Source organism: Psittacula echo, assembly GCF_963264785.1.
Source record: "Psittacula echo genome assembly, chromosome: 5".
Lineage (NCBI taxonomy): Eukaryota > Metazoa > Chordata > Aves > Psittaciformes > Psittacidae > Psittacula > Psittacula echo.
The window spans coordinates 11,151,256-11,170,949 of NC_137739.1; the positions used below are offsets into that span (position 1 = coordinate 11,151,256).

Below are 19,694 nucleotides of genomic sequence, written 5' to 3' on the forward strand. Positions count from 1 at the left end.
AGCACACGGCTGGCAGACGGCAGCACCAGACCCAGAACAGCTTGACACCCAGGCCAGAGCCACGGGCCGGGCGCTGCCCTCAGGACCGGCTGCCCAGGCCTCGCGGGGCAAAGGCACACGGACGCGGCCCTCATACGGCCTACACGACTTTGCCAGTGGAGCGCCGCAGGTCCCGGGCCTACATGTCCGCGAGAACGGGAAGAGGCAGCGGGCCCAGCGGAGCAGAGCCCCCCGGGAGGTGCGGAAGACCCGGGAGTAACCCCGAGGGCCTCAGCCCGGGGCCGGACCCGACGCGTTGCCATGGACACGCGCCGCGAACACTCACCCTCCGCCTCTGCCGCAGACCCCGAGACCCGCCCTCAGACCCGCGACGTGACACAAAGGCCCGGCCCGGCCGCCCCGAATTTATCACCCAGGGTGGGGACCGCGCAGCCAATCAGGAACCGCCCGCGGCACGAGCCCGAGCCGCCGAGTGCTGGAGGAGGCCCGGACGCCACACAGCGGCCCTAAGTCCCCGCCCCCTCCAACGGCTACCACCGAGATCCCGGCGGGCGGGCGGCCGGCGCGAGTCCCCGCGCAGCCGCAGTCCGGAGAAGGCAACCCGGCGGTGTTCAACGAACGTTTATTGCGCGGGGTCAGTGCGAGCGGCACGAGCCGTGGGAGCCGACCCCGGGGTCACCCGGTCCCAGCCCTGCCGGGGCAGGGACACCCGAACGTGTCCAGCCGGGGCTTGGATGTGCCCAGAGACGGAGCCTCCACATCCCCCTGCGCAGCCGGTTCAGTGCTCTGCCACTGCAACGGAACAAGTTCTTCCTCATGTCGAAGTGAAACCTCTGGTGTTTCAGTTCATGGCCACTGCTGCTCATCCTGGGGTGGCCACCACTGAAAAGAGTCTGGCACCTTCCTCCTGGCACCTGCCCCAAACCTCCAATCAGCTCCCTCCACCGGCCCCCCCCCTTCTTCCTCTCTGAGGGCTCATTCCTAGGGGAAGAAACTTCTTTCACCCTCCACAAGCAGGGTGGTCAATGGGAGGGGGAGACACCGGGCTTTGCTCACAGGGCATCAGACCTCACTGCTCCCCACACTCACCCCACCTGGGGCTCTCCACCCCTGTGGGTCTGCTGGTGCCGGAAGAGTGCCGAGCTCATGGTGAAGGCCTTCCCACACTCAGCACAGACGTATGGACGCTCCCCAGTGTGGATGCGTAGGTGCTGGACGAGGTGGGAACTCCGCCGAAAGCTGTTCCCGCAGAAGGCACAGGCATAGGGCCTCTCCCCCGTATGGACCCGCTGGTGCTGTAGCAGGGCTGACCTCACCCTGAATCTCTTCTCACACTCAGAGCACTTGTACGGCTTCTCCCCTGTGTGGATCCGCTGGTGCCGGATGAGCTGCAAGCTGTCAGAGAAGCTCTTCCCGCAATCTGCACACTTGTAGGGCTTCTCCCCAGTGTGGATCCGCAGGTGTCGTTTCAGGGCTGCGCTCACGCTGAAGCTCTTCCCGCAGGTCCTGCACTCATAAGGTTTCTCCCCAGTGTGCACCCGCTGGTGCTGGACGAGATGCGACTTCCCGATGAAGCTCTTCCCACACTCAGCACACTTGTAGGGCTTGTCCCCAGTGTGGGTTACCTGGTGCCGGATCAGCTGCGAGCTCACGCTGAAGCTCTTCCCACACTCGGAGCACTTGTAGGGTTTCTCCCCGGTGTGCACCCGCTGGTGCAGGATGAGGTGTGCATTCCTGGAGAAGCTCTTCCCGCACTTAGAACACCTGTAGGGCTTCTCCCCAGTGTGGATCCGCTGGTGTTTCATGAGTGCGGAGCTCCGGCCAAAGATCTTCCCACAATCCGTGCACTCATAGCGGTTCTCCCCACTGTGCACGCGCTGGTGCCGGACAAGCTGCAAGTTCTCGCAGAAGCTCTTCCCGCACTCGGCACACTTGTAGGGCTTCTCCCCGGTGTGGGTTACCTGGTGCCGGATCAGCTTCGAGCTCACGCTGAAGCTCTTGCCACACTCGGAGCACTCATAGGGTTTCTCCCCAGTGTGGACCCGCTGGTGTTGTGTCAGGGAGGAGCTCACGCTGAAGCACTTCCCGCACTCGGCACAACTGTAGGGCTTCTCCCCGGTGTGGACCCGCTGGTGACGTACCAGGGCAGTGCTCAAGCTGAAGCTCTTCCCGCAGGTCCCGCACTCGTAGGGTTTCTCCCCAGTGTGCACGCGCTGGTGCAGGAGGAGCTTCGAGTTCTCAGAGAAGCTCTTCCCGCACTCGGCACATTTGTAGGGCTTCTCCCCTGTGTGCACCCGCTGGTGTTGTGTCAGGGCGGAGCTCACGCTGAAGCTCTTCCCGCAGGTCCTGCACTCGTAGGGCTTCTCCCCAGTGTGCACCCGCTGGTGTCGTGTCAGGGCGGAGCTCAAGCTGAAGCTCTTCCCGCAGGTCCTGCACTCGTACGGTTTCTCCCCAGTGTGCACCCGCTGGTGTCGTCTCAGCTCTGAACTCACACTGAAGCTCCTCCCACACTCTGTACACTCATAGGGTTTCTCCCCGGTGTGCACCCGCTGGTGCAGGACGAGCTTCGAGTTCTTGGAGAAGCTCTTCCCGCACTCAGCACACTTGTAGGGCTTCTCCCCCGTGTGGATTACCTGGTGTCGTTTCAGCTTCAAGCTCACGCTGAAGCTCTTGCCACACTCAGAGCACTTGTAGGGCCGCTCCCCTGTGTGGATCCTCTGGTGCTGGATGAGACGTGACCGCTGCCAGAAACTCTCCCCACATTCGGTGCAGGTCAAGGGTTTTTCTCCGGTGTGGATTCTCCGATGCTGGATGAGGTTGGAGCTCACCTGGAAGCTCTTGGATCTCTCAATCCTTTCTGACCTGCGTGGGAGAACAGGGTCCTGCGCAGGACCCTGGGAACTGTTCTCCTCGGAGAGTCCTGAGCATAAACCCTTGGGCTCCACTGGCCTGGGGATGCCTTGATGGGCATTGTCTTCATTCTTGCTCACAATCCCATCTTCACCTGCAATAAAATGAGAATCCAGACAAGTCACAGGCAGGACTGGAAGCTTTGGACAGGGCAAATCCCAAGGGGACAAATTCTAAAAATTCAGCAGACAGATTGACTTTAAGTATAAAACATTCTGCTATATCCCGCCTTCAGGACATGGTATTTCCCTCCAAACTACACAGTGGATTTTTCAGAGTGTTCACAGGAGCAAATGCTGTAAATTGCCCTGCATGCTTCACCAGAACCTCAATCTACTGGAATCACTGGCATATTAGAGGCAAAGGTTTACTGCTTGAATGGGAAAGATGCTTGCTCTTCCAGGATGTTGTATCTGAAAATCACAGAACCACAGGACGGTTTTAGCTGGAATGGACCTTACAGATCACACCCAGTTCCAGCCTCCTGCCATGTGCACAGGCACCTTGCACTAGACCAGGTTGCTGCAAGCCCCATCCAACCTGGCCTTGAACACTGCCAGGAATGGGGCAGCCACAGCTCCTCTGGGCAACCTGTGCCAGCGCCTCAGCATCCTCACAGGGAAGAACTTCTTTCACCTTGCCTAAATCTCCCCTCTCTCAGTTTAAAGCCATTCCGCCTTGTCCTGTCCCTACCTGCTCCTGTCAAAAGCCCCTCTCCACATTCCTTGTTGGGCCCTTTAGGTGCTGGAAGCTGCTCTATGATCTCCCCAGAGCCTTCTCTTCTCCAGGCTCAACAAGCCCAGCTCTCTCTGCTTGTCTCCACAGGATGTTACTAAAAGTTGAACTGGGAGCCAGAGTTAGGCCATAAAGAACTGCCTTGTTCAGCAGAACATTACTTGGGTTGCAACAGTAATCTCCGTGCTCTTGTGCTGCTGGTACTGCAGAGAAAGAGAAGATGCATGAGGCATGAGACATGGAGACCGCCTGGAGCCTGGCTTATGCCAGTCTTGGAGCAGAAGCAAATTAACCTTATGCTTTCACTGGTGCAGAACAAATCCGTTGTGCAACGTGGTGGGTGAACTGAAGATCCCCCATGGCTGGTTCCCGATTATGCACTGAGGAAATCTAACACAGGTAGAAGATGAAGGTAGGTGCAAGTCAAATTAACGCTAGCTGAACAGTTATGAATGGCTCCTGGGACACAGGCAATGAACAAATCCCTGCCCTCTTATGTATATAAAGTCTTGCAGAAGCGTTACTGCTATGAATGTTCGCTGCGCAGACCCCAGCTCACCTGAAAGCCTGTTCAAGACAAGGGGCTTGTGCTGGTTTCTAGGGTGTTCACAGAGAGCAGCGACTCCTTCCAGCCCACTGCTCTGAATGTGGTTTGATGAGCATGTAGCAGGTTCAGAACCACGTGCTCCCAACAATGCTGTGCCTTTTGCTGTCCACAGGAAACACAGCTCTTTGCAGGCTGAATGAGCAAGACAGGACCTGCGTGACATGCACACAAAGCACATCTCCAGATCTGCTTAAAGATTCAACAGATATCTTGTGGGTCTCTGAACACTCTTATGAAATAAACCAGTACCATATCGGTCACATGGGATTGCTGTACAAACCACAGGCACCTCCTGTGGTCTGGCAGAGCTGTGATAAGGAAGTGCAGGCCATGGAAGACGTGAGTTGCTACTGAACCATAAGTGTGCAATAAAGGAAGGAGAGTCTAGAAGTTCAACCTCAGACTGATATATGTACATATTTCATCTTCCTCTTTCTGGGAAGCACAAGAAAACATCACAATATGATTTCACAGTGAACTCCTAAGATACCTTCTCCGGCAGCTTGCTGTGGCAGTGATGCCACTTCTTCCCTCACACAGTTTTCATTAAAACCATCCCTTGAGAGGAACAGAAAATGCAATTTTGCTAGTTACCACAAAGGCATTTCCATTTCTCTGCAGCTACTCCAGCCAGGACTCGAGGAAAAGAGAAAGGTGATATCCACAGACAGGATGGAAAGAGGATGTTCCTGGCAGGCCAGCATGAAGCTCTTGACAAGTTCGTCAGACGTACTGAGTAGACAGTGGAGCTAGCAAAGTTGTTCTGTTGCCGTTGTGCCCAAAGAGATGCTAACTTTGGCACTTACACAGAATTTTGGTTCTTTACATAGACCTTGAAAAAGCCTTCAGAAGTACGTGACAATTAAGTTTTCTATGGTGTTCTATACTTTTGGGGGAAGATGAGGAGTGTCAAGCTTCTTTTTACAATTATTGTCACGGCTCTAGTGCTTCTACAATCATTTCTGTTACTTCTGAGCTACCAGGTACCTTCACTGGCAACTAGGACACACTGTCTGTAAAGAGTTTGAACTAAACCAAGACACGAACTCACTGGAAGTATTTCAAGTGGAAGGAGAGCAAGTTCACAATGAGGAGGAATTAATACTAGAAGCATAAGGCTGAACTGGCAAAAATGAATAAACAAGAGAGACATGAAGAATGTGGTTGTTCCTCAGCACATGCCAATTTGAGTTGATGGCAAGACCTCTGATATTCCCAAGAGTGCCAGTGCTATAGCTACAAGGCAAGCTCCAGGTAAGCAGAGTAAGCTGCTGGACTTCTGACTCCGGTACCTCACTGTTGGGACTGGAGGTGGCTGATGTGATGCCACAGAAAGGGGTGGAGGGGAGATCTGGGGCCCAACATTCTGAGCAAACAAACAGAAATCTGAGTAAAAGACTTAATGGACAGATGGCGAGAGGACAGCCTGGGGAAGACCTGGCACGGCCTTTGGAAAGAGATGTCTCACTTCACAAACCACTCGGAGTTCTTCAGAGATGGCCCCAGTTTTATCAAAAGGGACATGTGGGGTCCAAAGGCATCCCAAAAGACATTCATTCTTCACCAAAACTGGTAAAGAAACTAAGCTGCTGTAGGATGAATGAAGCTCACAGGGCAGTAAGGAAGGGAAAAGGGAGGTGGAAACATTTGCTGATGATTTTGTGTTCCTCAGGGTTAAAGACACAAAGGCTGACTAAAACTATGGCAGAAACTTAAGATACTGACCAACCAGGTGACAGGGATGTTCACAGCAGGCAAACAAAGACCTTCAGAGGAGAACAGCCTCTACAGCTTGCACTTACACCACGATGGGCCTAGAATGTTCTTCATATCATCCAGCATTAGCACCTTGGAGTCTGAGCAGCTGGGTGAAAACTGCAGCTCCTAGGCACACAACACAGCCAGTCAAGCATCAATGAGTGCCGGGGGGAAAAAATAGGGAAGAAAAGAGAACGTAATTCTGCCTTGCTGCTCAAACCTCACATTCTGACTGTGTGCAAGGGGGAGGACGGATCCCCCATGTCAGAGACACTCTGATAGAGCTGAGGAAGATAGAGGCATGACAGGAACCATCAGAGGCACAGAACAGCTTCTGTATAGGAGATGAGTGAACTGCCCATTCTGCTGGGAAAAGGTACAGCTGATAGGGGGTATCACAGAGGACTATAAAAACACAAGTGGCCTGTGGGGTGGTTTGGCATCTATCCTGCACCATCTCTTCTAAATTAAGAACTCCTGGCAGCAGTAAAAGGCACTTTCAAAGCAAACTAAAGGAGGCAGCAATTCATCAAGCACCTAAATAAGCTGTGGAACTCCTTGCTGCAAGCTGCCACGGATGCTACAATGGGCGCAGCTTGAAAAGGCAAGAAGACAGATCTTGAGACATTACGTGTCTAGTTCAGGAGCTTCTGAAGCCACAGACGGCGCAGGCCTGTGAAAGGATACAGGGACACATCACTGCTTGTCTGCCCTTCTCTGGGTCTTGATCAAAGGCTGGGCAGCCTGCTGTATGAGGAAAGGCTGAGAGAGCTGGGCTTGTTCTGCCTACAGAAAAGAAGGCTCAGGGGAGACCTGACCACCACAGTCCAGTATTTAAGGGTGGCTATGAAGAAGACGGAGGCTCCCTTTCCACAAGGAGTCACATGGAAAAGACGAGGGGCACAACTTACTCCTGGGGAGATTCTGGTTGGACACAAGAGGAAAATTTCTCCCAGTGAGAACAACCAGCCATTGGAATAATCTCCCCAGGGAAGCGGTGCACTCCCCAGTGCTGGACACTTTAAAGACTCAGCTGGGCAGGGCACTGCGACATCCAGTCCAGGGCATGCTCTGCCTGGAAAAGTTGCACCGGATGATCCTTGAGATCCCTCCCAGCCTGGTGGCCTGTGGCGCTATGAATACCCTCGTCACAGGCAGCAGGTGAAGCTGCACGGGCCCTGCTCCAACCCAGCACCGCCGCCCTTGTACATCCTGTGGGCGCTGGTGCTCCTGGAGCACCGTTTCTCATGACGGGTTCACGCTGATGGCCCTTACCTGAGCTGCCGCTCACAGCAGTCTTCCCTTCGCAGGAGCGGAGACGGCACAACCGCAGTTCCTCCTTCTGATCCATGTGGATGATCATCTCCGGCTCCAGCTCCGGGGAAACAAACCAAGAGGGTCAGGCGAGCTGGGCTTTCACCGCCCGCTACCAGCGGCGCGGCTCGGGAGCCACCGGCTCCGCGCCGAGCAGGGACCCCGGCTCCAGGGCGCGTGCAGCGGAGAGCACCGGGCCCCGCAGCACTCCCCTGCCACGGAAGCTCACGCGGCCGCGAGGGGCGGGCTTCCGGGCCAAGCCCTACCGGGTCAGGCCCCGGTCCCTGCGGCCCGGCCAGGCCCGCCCTCAGCGGCTGGACCGGCGCACCAGGGGGCGCTGCCACGTGACGGCAGCGACCAGCGGCGGGCGGTGCCTTCGCGTCCGAGAAGGGAGGAAGATGGCGGCGCTGGGCTGCCGGTGGCGATGGTGGCGTCCTACGGCGGGGCCCCGCGGGCCTGTCGGTACCGAGTGCTGTAAGGAAAGCAAGTGCCTGGAAAACATAGGGTTAAAATACTTTTAACTTAGGTCTAAGCTAGAGAACAATGTTTGCATTGTAAGCCTGTGGTGTCATAATGATACGCGGAGAGACTCGACAAGTCGTAAAACTTGTAAAGTAGGTATGCTTTTATTCAGCGCTGAGGTGCATCGGGATCGCTCCTTCAAAGTATGCACACCTCAGTGTCGTTTTCCCGCTACATTTATCCTCCAAAGTTACACGCCTATACATATTCATGATCTATCCCCGCTTCGTATTATAATGAGCTAAAAAGTCCTTTGCACATGCGCAGTGCCTCCCCATGGTCATGGGTGAGGGTCTCAGGATGAAGTAAATGAGTCTTCCTCTTGTGGGCAGGGGTCTTCAGGATGAAGTAAACGAGTCTTCCTCTTCTTAAACTTTTCACCTTTGTCACATCTGGATGCCCCAGTGATTACACAAGTAGCTGAAACCAGCCATATCTGTCTGTCTTTGGATTAACTGATAAGTAGAGAAGAATGAGCAACTGATATGTAGATGTGGTGAGGAGAAGGAGAAGAATGGTTAACTGATAAGGAGGATGTAGAAGACAATTCATGTTTAGTGGGACCCCTAAATTCCACAGACTTCCAGGCGCTAGCGTTTCTTATATCAAGCCCCCTGTATCAGTCCCCCCTTTTCTATAAAGTGAGTAAATTCTTTTACTATTTAATGATTATTATTTACAACAGAGCTATCCATGTTCCTTCTATTGATTTATGGAATAACTTCAATATATATTGTATTACACACGGTACAATCATTAAAATGAATAATACTATCACTAAGATTAGAAGACCTTGTTTAAGTATGTCCTTGAACCATCCAGTAATTCCTAGGCTATTTAGCCATTTATCCAGTCCGCCTCCAACAATTCTAAGCTCTTGCATATTTTCCTGTAATTTTCGTAGCTTAGCATGAATTGATTCAGAATGATCAGATAAGTTCATGCAGCACATACCTTCGAAATCCTCACACCCATGTCCATGGGCTAATAATAAGAAATCAATTGCTGCTCGATTTTGTAAAGATGCGTGTCTCACGCTATCTAGGTCTGTGGCAAGTGAGGATATCACATCTGAAGTTATATTTAACTGTTTAGCTGCCCAGCATGCTAAGTGATGTATGTCTGCCAGTGCTTTTCCGGCAGCTAAATTTGGTACAAATAACGCTGCCAAAAATCTTGCTGTGTGGTTCCAAAGGTTTAAAGTAGAATCACAATTCGGGCCTAATTGCTCAATGGATCGTTTGTCTCTACGGAGGCTGTTTTTTATGTCTTGGACTAAATGTCTTTTGGAGGCTGCAAACAGGGACAATTTACCTAGATAACATAGTCCCCCAAAAGGTTTGGAAGGAATTCCTGGCCATGCACGGCCTCCACATATCAAGAAATATCCTGGGGTAGAGCTTTGGGTATTTCATCATTGTATCGTAACACTGGAGATGATCCTGAGCAGTAAGCGGTTATATTATGATACCATGTCTTCCCGGTAGTTACTTTAGTCTCAGGGACTTCGTTTGACCATGTACTAAAAGTTATGCAGCTCTGATTGGTTCTGTCAGATCCCAGGAGTTGGAGTTCTTGCATCGGGATAGTGGAATGGTTTAAGTATTTTATTATTCCACCCGTTTGGGCTGACGCAACTGTCCAACTGGTTCCTCGAGCCCTTTTGACCGTTTCGGTCACCTTGGTAAAATTTAGAATCGAGTCATCCCTTACCCATCCCCGAAAATCAAAGGGACTCAGGTATGGTACACCAATTAAGCATGTTTGAAAAGGATTTCCCACCCGTGCCAAGGTCAAACAGAAATCAGTAACCCCCATTTTGTTTGCGCATGTGAGCCAAATATTTGTGTTTGACCCCAGTATTGATGTTTCTTTTTCTATGGCTTGGACCATGGTATGGATATAAGGGGTTAATATAAATAGCAATTTCATTTTAACTAGCTATGCAAGCTTATCCAGGTAGTAAGTGATACCCAGGCGTATATTCTGATTACAATCATAACATTATACTAACATCCATAGAACACTCTATTTTTCACGAGTTAGTTTTAGTTTCAGTCCGTTATTACCACTTGATGTAATTTTCCAAGGAGCCTTTGGAGCCTTCTTGACTCGAGTATGATGAATCCAGGCGTTTTGTTCTTTAATTTTGATAGCTGTGAAAGCTGTGAGTAGTACTTGGAATGGCCCTTTCCACCTTGGCTCGAGATCTTCTTCCCCCGTGGGTCTGAAAGATTTTATATACACATAGTCTCCAGGTTGTATGTTATGTACGGGACTATCCAGTCCTCTGCTTCGAGTTCCAGCCACATGTTTTTCAATTTTTCTGAGTTGTTTTCCTAGCTCTATTACATAGTTATTCATAGTTTCTTCTCCCACTTGGGGAGACGTTCCCTGTTGAACCCCATATGGTCTTCCATACAGAATTTCGAAAGGACTTAATCCTTCTCGAGTTCTTGGTTTAGTTTGAATTCTCAGCAGAGCTAATGGAAGTGCCTGGGCCAAGGTAGACTGGCCTCCTGACCCAATTTCACAATTTGTTGTTTAATTAAATGGTTCATTTTCTCCACCTGACCACTTGACTGAGGGTGGTAGGGAGTATGAAGTTGCCAATCGATACCTAAATGTTTGTTAATTTGTTGTACCACATTTGAAATAAAATGTGGTCCTCTGTCTGAAGATATAGTGGCTGGAACTCCGTATCGTGGTATTATCTCCTGTAACAATATCTTAGTTACCTCCCGAGCCTTTGCACTTCTTGTTGGAAAGGCTTCTGGCCAACCTGAAAAGGTGTCTGTTAGGACTAACAAATGTCTATACCCCCCTTTTCGTGGCAGTTCTGTGAAGCCGATCTGCCATTGTTGACCTGGTCCATTACCTCTTCCAATTTGACCTATTTTAAGTTTGGGGGTATTTTGGGGGTTTGTTTGAAGGCAAAGGTCACATTGTTGAGTTACTTGTTGAATGGTAGCATACAAATTTCTAGCCATGATTTTGTTTAGTAGATACTTATGTAAGGCATCCACTCCCCAGTGTGTTTTCTGATGCTCATTTCTTACTAATGCCCATAACAAAGAAGAGGGGACAACTATTTTCCCTTCCGGTGTGCGAGCCCACCCCTCCTTATTTAGTATTCCATCCTGATCTGTAATTAGTTTCTGATCCTCCTTACTGTAATTTGGCTTACCTTCCAAAGGAATTTTCCCATCAGAAATTAGGGCTCCTTCAATAATTACCTCTCCTTTTGCTGCCTTTGCCTCTCTGTCCGCCAGCTCATTTCCTTCTTCCTGCTTCGAACTCACCTTCTGGTGTGCCTTAATGTGCATAATTGCTACCTTCTCAGGTAGTTGGACTGCTTCCAACAATCTCACTACCTCTTATGCATGTTTGATGTTTTTTCCGTGCGAATTCAACAGTCCTCTTTCTTTCCAGATGGCTCCATGTGCATGCACAACTCCAAATGCGTATCTTGAGTCTGTATAGATGTTTATATCCTTTCCTTTTGCTAGTTCTAAAGCTCTAATTAGTGCGATCAGTTCTGCCTTTTGTGCGGAAGTGTTCATTGGTAGTGGTCCAGATTCTATTACTTCTCTGCAAGTGGTGATCGCATATCCAGCGTGTCGTTTCCCACTGATGACATAGCTGCTTCCATCAGTAAACCAGGTTTCTGCGTTGTCCAAAGGGGTATCTTTCAGGTCTGGACGGCTGGAGTATGTGTCCTCAGTGGTTTTCAGACAGTCATGATGTATAGGTTCTCCTTCGTTTCTGCTGAGAAAAGAAGCTGGATTGACAATGTTAGTTGTTACTATTTCTATATCATCTTGTTCCACCAGGATGGCTTGATATCTCAGGAACCTCTGATGGGAGAGCCAATGTCCGCCTTTTACTTCCAGTACTGCAGACACTGTATGGGACACTAACACTGTTATTTTCTGGCCCAGGGTGAATTTGCGTGCTTCTTGGACATTCAGCACGACTGCCGCCACTGCTCTAAGGCACCCAGGCCACCCTTTAGCCGTAGAGTCCAATTGCTTAGAAAAATAAGCAACTGCTCGCCGATATGGGCCCAAGTCCTGAGCTAGTGTTCCCAAGGCAATTCCCTGTTTCTCGTGAGAAAACAAAAAGAATGGTTTACTCACGTCTGGAAGTCCTAGGGCCGGAGCTGACATGAGAGCATTCTTTAGTTGGTTGAAGGCTTGAGTAGCCTCTTTTGTCCATTGAAGATCTCTGTTACCATCAGCAATGAGTGCATATAGAGGCTTTACATGTAACCCATAGTTGTAAATCCACAGCCTACACCATCCTGTCATTCCCAGGAAGGTTCGTAGTTCTTTTATTGTCTGAGGTTTTGGGGTCTGGCATATTGCCTCTTTACGGCTCCGTCCCAAAGTTCGCTGTCCAGCACTTATCTCATAGCCCAAATAAATTACCTTTTGTTTCACTATTTGGGCCTTTTTCTTGGATACTCTGTATCCCTGAAGTCCCAAAAAGTTTAAAAGGCTTACCGTCCAGGCCACACAGGCTTTTTCTGTTTGGGTAGCGATTAAGATGTCATCTACGTACTGCAATAGTTTTCCTTCTTCAGGTGGGGCCTCCCAGGATTCTAGATCTTTTGCCAGTTGTTCTCCAAACAGAGTGGGGCTGTTTTTGAATCCCTGAGGCAGCACCGTCCATGTGAGGTGAGTTCTGCGTCCACTCCTAGGGTTTTCCCATTCAAATGCAAAGATTTTCTGGCTGGCTTCGTGGAGAGGGAGGCAAAAGAAGGCATCTTTCAAATCTAAAACAGTAAACCAAGTTAGCTCTGGTGCTAGGCATGTTAACAAGGTATATGGATTTGCTACCACAGGGTAAAGATCTTCGGTTACTTTGTTGACAGCTCTTAAGTCCTGTACTATCCGGTATGTCCCGTCAGGTTTACGGACTGGTAAAATAGGGGTGTTAAAATCAGACTGGCACTCCTTTAATAGCCCTATCTGCAAGAAGTTTTCAATTATCGGGCAGATTCCTTCCCTGTCTTCCTTTTTCAAAGGGTATTGTTTGATCCTAACTGCCTGTTTCCCTTTCTTGAGCTTGACCTGTATCGGGGGTGCGTTTTTGGCTTTTCCAGGTATATCTGTAGCCCATACACCTGGAAATACTTGGTCTAATACATCCTCTCTAATCTTTTCCTCTGTTTGGTGTGTAACTAAAGTTAAACTTAGTACTTCTATGTATTGCTGGTCATTTACCTTTAAGGTGATCTCACCTTCATTGAAGGTGATAACTGCCCCCAATTGTTCTAATAAATCCCTTCCCAAGAGGGCTTTTGGGGAGTTGGGCATATATAAAAATTTGTGAATGCCCCATTGTTTCCCTAATTGGTATTTTAATGGTTTACAAAAATACGCCTTTTCACTTTGGCCAGTTGCCCCTTTTACAGTAATATATTCATTCCCTAAAGGTATCAGGGCTTTATTTAAAACCGAATATGTTGCGCCCGTGTCAATCAAAAATTCCACTTCCTCTTCATCCCCTAGCTTCATTATAACCAGTGGATCTGCTAGGGAAGATTCCCCCGGTTCCCGTCATTCTTCTTTCACATGTGCAATCATTCTCCCCTTTCTGATTTTGTTTGTACGGCAGTTTCTTTTATTTTCCGGACACTCACTTTTCCAATGTCCAAATTTCTTGCACAATGCACACTGATCTTTGCCTAGTCGAGGCCCTTGTTTTTGTTCCCTTCTTCCCCCTTCTTCCACCACTGCCACTAATCTCCGCATTCCTTGTTTGTAACTTTCCTCTCGATTACTAAATACTCGCCATGCTTCATCCAAGGGAACTTCTAAATTTCTTCCCTCCGTTGGTCGTAGTTTTGGAAGTTTTTTCCTAATATCCCCCGTAGATTGTCCCAAAAAGAGAGATACTAATTGCTGTATTCCCACCTCTGAGCCCGGATCTAGTGGTGTATTACGGCGCATTGTTTCCCTTAAGCGATCTAGGAATTCGGATGGCGATTCTGAAGGGCCCTGTTTTACCTCATACAAGACTGACCAATTTATAGTTTTCGGGATGGCCCTTTCTACCCCTTTAACAATCCATTCTTGGTATGCCTGCAGTTTTTCCCGCTCTGCTGATCGATTTGGGTCCCACTTAGGATCTTGGAGCGGAAAAAATTCCTTTACATCCTGTCGTTTCGCTCGATAGTAGTCCTCAGCTAGATCCCCTGCTGTTTTTAATATTAATTGTTTCTCCGTTTCTGTCATTGCTTCTAGCAGCAACTGTATGTCATTCCAATCTGGATTGTGTTGTTTCACTAGAAATTGCAAATGCCTTGTAACACCGACAGGGTCATTACGGTAATCTTTTGCAACCTTTTTCCATGCTTCTAGATCCAGGGTAGAAAAGGGTACTCTAATTAGCATTGTGGTTCCTTCAGGTCCTGTTGCCTCTCTAAGAGGTGCCTGCAGGACAGGCTTCTGCCGGGTTCGCGAGGAGACCGGACTGCCTGGAGAAGTAACAGCATCATCCGAATCCATACTCTCCCGTCTTTTTGGTGGGGGTTTGACTATATCTACTAATTCCTGCTCTGTATCGTGGTGAATTTTATCCTGTTTAGTGCACCTTTGACCAATATCGCATGATGAACAACATCGTTTGGGCTTGTTTCTATTTCCTCTCCCATCCCTTTCCAGGGCCATCACCAAGGGATCCTGGGGCGGTATCATTCCACAGGCTCTTTGCCATTCTGTGTGGTTTCGGAGAGTGAAGAACATATCTGCATATGATACTTCATCCCACTTCCCTTCCCTCCTTAAAAATAACATTAGTTGTAACATAGTATTATAGTCCAATGTCCCATTAAGTGGCCACTTCGCCCCATCTTCTAATTTATAGAGAGGCCACCATTGATTACAGTACTTAATTAGGGTTCTCTTGTTTTCCGTGCCCCCAGGTCCTGTAATTTCTTTCCAATGTACCAAAATACACCCTAAGGGGCTTTTTCTTAATATTTCCTTACTTTGGTTTGTTCCCATTTTATCTTCTTCTTTTTAACCACGCCTCCTCAAATTTCTCTGATACTTTTTTTTTTACAAATCCTTTCCCAGTTTTCCCTTTCTAACTTCCCGGTGGTCCTCCGGGACTTTGTGGCTTACTCCACAAAGTAATCGTTTTATTTCTGGTCCCAAAGAATAACCGATTGGGAGACTATAATTCCCCCCCCCCCCCCGCCAGAGTTTCGTAAGACACAGCCATATCTGTCTGTCTTTGGATTAACTGATAAGTAGAGAAGAATGAGCAACTGATATGTAGATGTGGTGAGGAGAAGGAGAAGAATGGTTAACTGATAAGGAGGATGTAGAAGACAATTCATGTTTAGTGGGACCCCTAAATTCCACAGACTTCCAGGCGCTAGCGTTTCTTATATCAAGCCCCCTGTATCAATAACACAATTCAGTAGTCTTAGTAACATGAGTGAATTATTTCTTACCATCCTTCTAATTATCAGTTAGTTTGGAGACACTGGCTCCCGAACATCTGCTAGCTTAGGATACTCCTTGTCTGCCCATCCTGTTCTGCTTGCAGTATTTCCTGCCCTTGCCTTCCTTGGGTATGAGAGGATACTGGACTGCCTGGAGGGATGTCTGATTCGGAATCCCCACCTTCCTCTTGTGGTGGTTCCTGTCTCACGGGTGTTTTATAATATTCTGGTAAATCCCCAGCTCCAGGGTCCCCTACCTCTCCCAGTCTGGTACAGCTCTGCCCTATACTTACATGCCGAACAACATCTCTTTAACTTCCATTTCTATTACCCTTCTCCAGAGCCAACACCATCGGGTCTTGCGGAGGCCCCAGCCCACATTCTGTCTGCCATTCAGGATGATTCCGAAGGGTAAAGAACATATCAGCATATGAAACTTCATCCCATTTTCCTTGTCGTCTCAAAAATAACATTAATTGTAATAAGGTAGTATAATTCAAAGTTCCATTGAAGGGACACTTTTCCCCATCTTCCAATTTACATAAAGGCCACCACTGATTACAACATTTGATCAGGGTTTTCTTATTCACAATTCCTCCCGGTGGCACCCCTATATCTTTCTAATGAGCTAAAATGCAACCTAACGGGCTCTTTCTGAGAATTCCCCCACTCTGTTGTCCTGATGTCCTCCCATTGTAGTCCTTTAAAGATATACGACACGGTTAGCCTACAACAATAACATCTTACCCAGAGGAAAAGGTGTAACGGAGTGCGGCACCCACAACGGATACACCCAAATTCCAAACAGTTCTGTATAGAAACCGCTTGTCTCCCACCAAAAGGGATAATATATTTTGAACAAGCACGACACTTAGCTTGGATATACAAACAACAGTGATGACAGATAGGGCAAGGGCTAGTTCCAGCCCCGTGCCAGCGAGCTTGAACACTACTCTGACAATTAACCCCCATATTGCTCTACTGGCTCTTTAGTTCTCCCAGATTTCCACAAACTGCTCGTACTAATTCACACGAACGTTCAATCCGGTCCCAGTCGGACCAATTTCCCGGGCAATTAACACACGAAAAATCCCAACCAAATTTCACTGACACTTTATCCTCACAAACAAACCATTCAAAGACGAAAACTGGTTCACACACAATATCACGGTGGATAGGACACCAAAACTCAACAATAGGTTCAATTTCATGAGACATACACACTTTGTCTGTCTCCGGCCGCTCTCCTCACAGAGAACACGGAACCGCGGATCAGGACTCCACACTCCCTTCGTAGCTATGCCACATCTCACTCACACAAAACACTCATTCACACAAGGGCCCGTCTCTCAGTCACCCACTTCACACAGAATGTCGTCTAAGCCAATAATTGTAAGACAGAAACCTTAAGCCAGTGTTTACTTGCCAAAGGCTCATAAAGCCGTTAGTACAGTTACCCTTGGATCGATAACCTATCAAACCAAACTAACCCATGGGGCGAGCACCCGTGCTCTTTACCTCACGTAGGACGTCTCAGTATGACTTACGGGTATCCCCTTTACCTGGTTTAAACATACCTGATGATTCACTGGTGATGGTCCTTGTCTGCCCCTGCGGTGATCTGAGTGAGTGGGGGAGTCCTCCCAAGAAATCTCGGGGGTGCCCAGAGGAGTCCCGTCCTCAGTAGGTCCCACAGCCGGGCAGAGATTGTCCCATCTGGGGTGCCAAATAGAAGCACAGAATCAGACTCTACAACTCAAAGAGAGTTATAAAGCAGGTATGTTTATTAGGGCACCGGGTGAAAGGGGGACCGCTCCTCCTAACTTGCACACCGAGGGGTTAAGCAAGCAGATATTTATTACACACAAACATGCATATTCATTAGGTTCCCCAGAGAGAGCAGGCGGTGATATTACAATTACTTTAGGTACTCATTATCATAAGTCTCCTCCCTTTTGGCGCTTGCACACTGCCCTCCGATGGTTGTGGGCAGGGCTCTTCAAGATGAAGTAAGCAGTCTTCCTCACTTTTCACCTTTGGCACAGTGGGATGCCCCAGTAATCACAAAACCAGCTGAAACCAGCCCTATCTGTAAGTTTCTGATTGCTGGCAAAGATTCAGACCAGTGTGGCCTTCGTACAAAATCTACTGCAAGCAGAACAGGATGGGCAGACAAGGAGTATCCTAAGCTAGCAGATGTTTGGGAGTCACTGTCTCCAATCTGATAATTAGAAGGATGGTAAGAAATAATTCACTCTTGTTAGTAAGACTATTAAATTCTGTTATGACACCACAGGCTTACAACACAAACGTTGTTCTCTATCTGAGACCTAAATTAAGTTAAAAGTATTTTAATCCTATGTTTTCCAGGCACTTGCTTTCCTTATATCACCGAGGGCAGCTCCCCCCGCGCTCGGACACCGGCGCGGCCTCCCCCCGCAGGTGGGTCACCTGCTGCCAGAGCCCCTGAAGCTCTGTCTGCTCTCCCGGGCGGGGTGTCCGGAGCGGGATGAGGCGCCGGCGCTGCCGGAGGGTGTCCCCACAGGAGAAGGGTCTCTCTCGGGGTACCTGTGGAAGGCTTCAGCTCTGCGTGCTGGGAAGGCTCGTCCGTGCCAGACCTACAGCAAATGCCCACCTCGGGGGTAATGTAGACCCTTCATGGCAGGAGGTCGATGAAGAAGACACGGCAGCAGCCAGCGCTTTCTAAGGAGAAAGCATCCAGAGGACACAAAGCAGAGCTCTGGAGATTGTAGGTAGACTGCCTGCGTTTCCAAGAGATGGGGACCCCGACAGGGCACTGCCAGGCTGCTGGAGCCTCCCAGGTCCCAAGAGTGGAGGCAGGCTGAGCTTAGGCACAAACTTAAACCTTCAGCGATCACTTAAATCCATAGGGAGAGAGCGTTCCTGAGCCATCTAAGCTTACAAGACTGCATCAGGGCAGCTGGAGAGGCAGGGAACCTCAGCAGAGAAACACTGCGGGTACCTCTGACTCCCTATGCAGGCAGGCCACGGCTCAAATGTGGTTTTGCTCAAGGCTGCATCACCTCTCCCATGTGCTTCATGTTTCATTACACAACAAGCAGCATATATGCAATGCCTCTGAAAGGAATTTTATGTGGGAATGATACTAAAACCATACAGGCACATTTGAAAGCCACTTCCAGAGCAGCTCCCGTCCCCTTGAAGAAGCACAGCAAGGATTGCTCTTGGATTTACCCCTTGGATACCTAAAAGCTGGCTCTCTAAGTGTAATCTGGTAGAAGGGGAAGGTGCGTAAGTCACAACTCTGCTTTACAGTATTCTTGTACGCTGCAGTTACACCGGCCCCTCCATGGGGCTTGGCCACAGCAGAGACCCTGGTGATGGATCGCACCCACTCAAGAAATGGCATTAAGACAGGGAATATGTTCTGAAATACGTGTACGCACGGAACTGTGCCTGTGTAAGAAAACAGCTCTCTTTTCAGATGCAAGATGCGAGAACATAGCTAAACATGTGAGCACAGCTTTTCAGAATAAACCTACAGAGGCTATTTTTTCAGGCAGCAAACATGACAGCACACAAATCAGCGTGGTGGTAGCTGCAAAGGATGACCCATAGTGCCGCTGATGATTTCACTGTCACAGTGAATTTATAAGCAGTGTGTTCCGAAGCTCACTCAGGGCTCACATGGTGTATATTGGCAAGACAAGCTTTGTACAATGCCAGTAACATACCTGCTCCTTTCTTTAGCTTGAAAAGCAATCAGTACCTGAGTTGAAAAGTTGGGTTTGGTTTGCTTTTTCTGCAGCCTTGGAAGTGTTAAACAGAAGTATCAAAATATTTTTGATAGCTGTTACTACACACTGGAAATAAAAATGAAAGCAATGTGTTTTCCAAGACAAATGAGCCTGCATTAGGAAGGCAAGAAAACACATGAATGTATACAAACAGAACTGGCTGGCAACACATCATCCCTGGCACATGGCAACACCGGTCCTAGCTTGGGAAGGCTGCCTTTGCTTACGGAGTAATGAAGCAGGGGATTGAATGATTTCTGTCAGGGAATTTGCAGTGCATGTCAGAAACGTCCTTGTGGTCTTTAAGGCCATAAAAGATTTTTAATCCTTTTCTCAGCATCTGAGGAAAGTTTTAGAATTACAAGAGACATCTCAGTTTGTCAATGGCAGCACCAAGGAAGCACCAAGCCAAGCCCCTGCAAAGCAGTTACCTGCAAACCCTGACAGCACAGATGCGGTATTTAAGTCATCTTTCTGCATTAGGCAGAGACTGCCCTGGTGCAACGTTTAAGGGTGACAAAGACAGGAGGATGGAGACACTTTCAGTGATTAAAATTCACCATTATCTTGTGGGGCTTGGAATGCATCGCAACTGTCAGAGATCATGGGA

At 48.9% G+C, this 19,694-nt stretch overlaps 1 protein-coding gene across 6 annotated transcripts in view; it reads right to left on the reverse strand.

Annotated features, from left to right (window-relative positions):
- The window catches only part of LOC308221522 (uncharacterized protein), a 49,665-nt gene that overhangs the window by 16,131 nt on the left and 13,840 nt on the right, over positions 1-19,694 (reverse strand). For 3 of the 6 annotated variants that reach the window (XM_080618550.1, XM_080618549.1, XM_080618552.1), the window contains exons 3-5: positions 16,883-17,021; positions 7,286-7,815; positions 1,090-3,004 (exon numbers count right to left, since the gene is read on the reverse strand). In XM_080618550.1, coding sequence (XP_080474676.1) covers positions 1,090-3,004; positions 7,286-7,373 — 2,003 coding nt within the window. In that variant the 5' untranslated portion in view covers positions 7,374-7,815; positions 16,883-17,021. Of the gene's footprint in view, positions 1-325; positions 3,005-7,285; positions 7,816-16,882; positions 17,022-19,694 lie in introns of all 6 variants that reach the window. The other 3 variants (XM_080618551.1, XM_080618553.1, XM_080618554.1) reach the window with 2 other exon arrangements.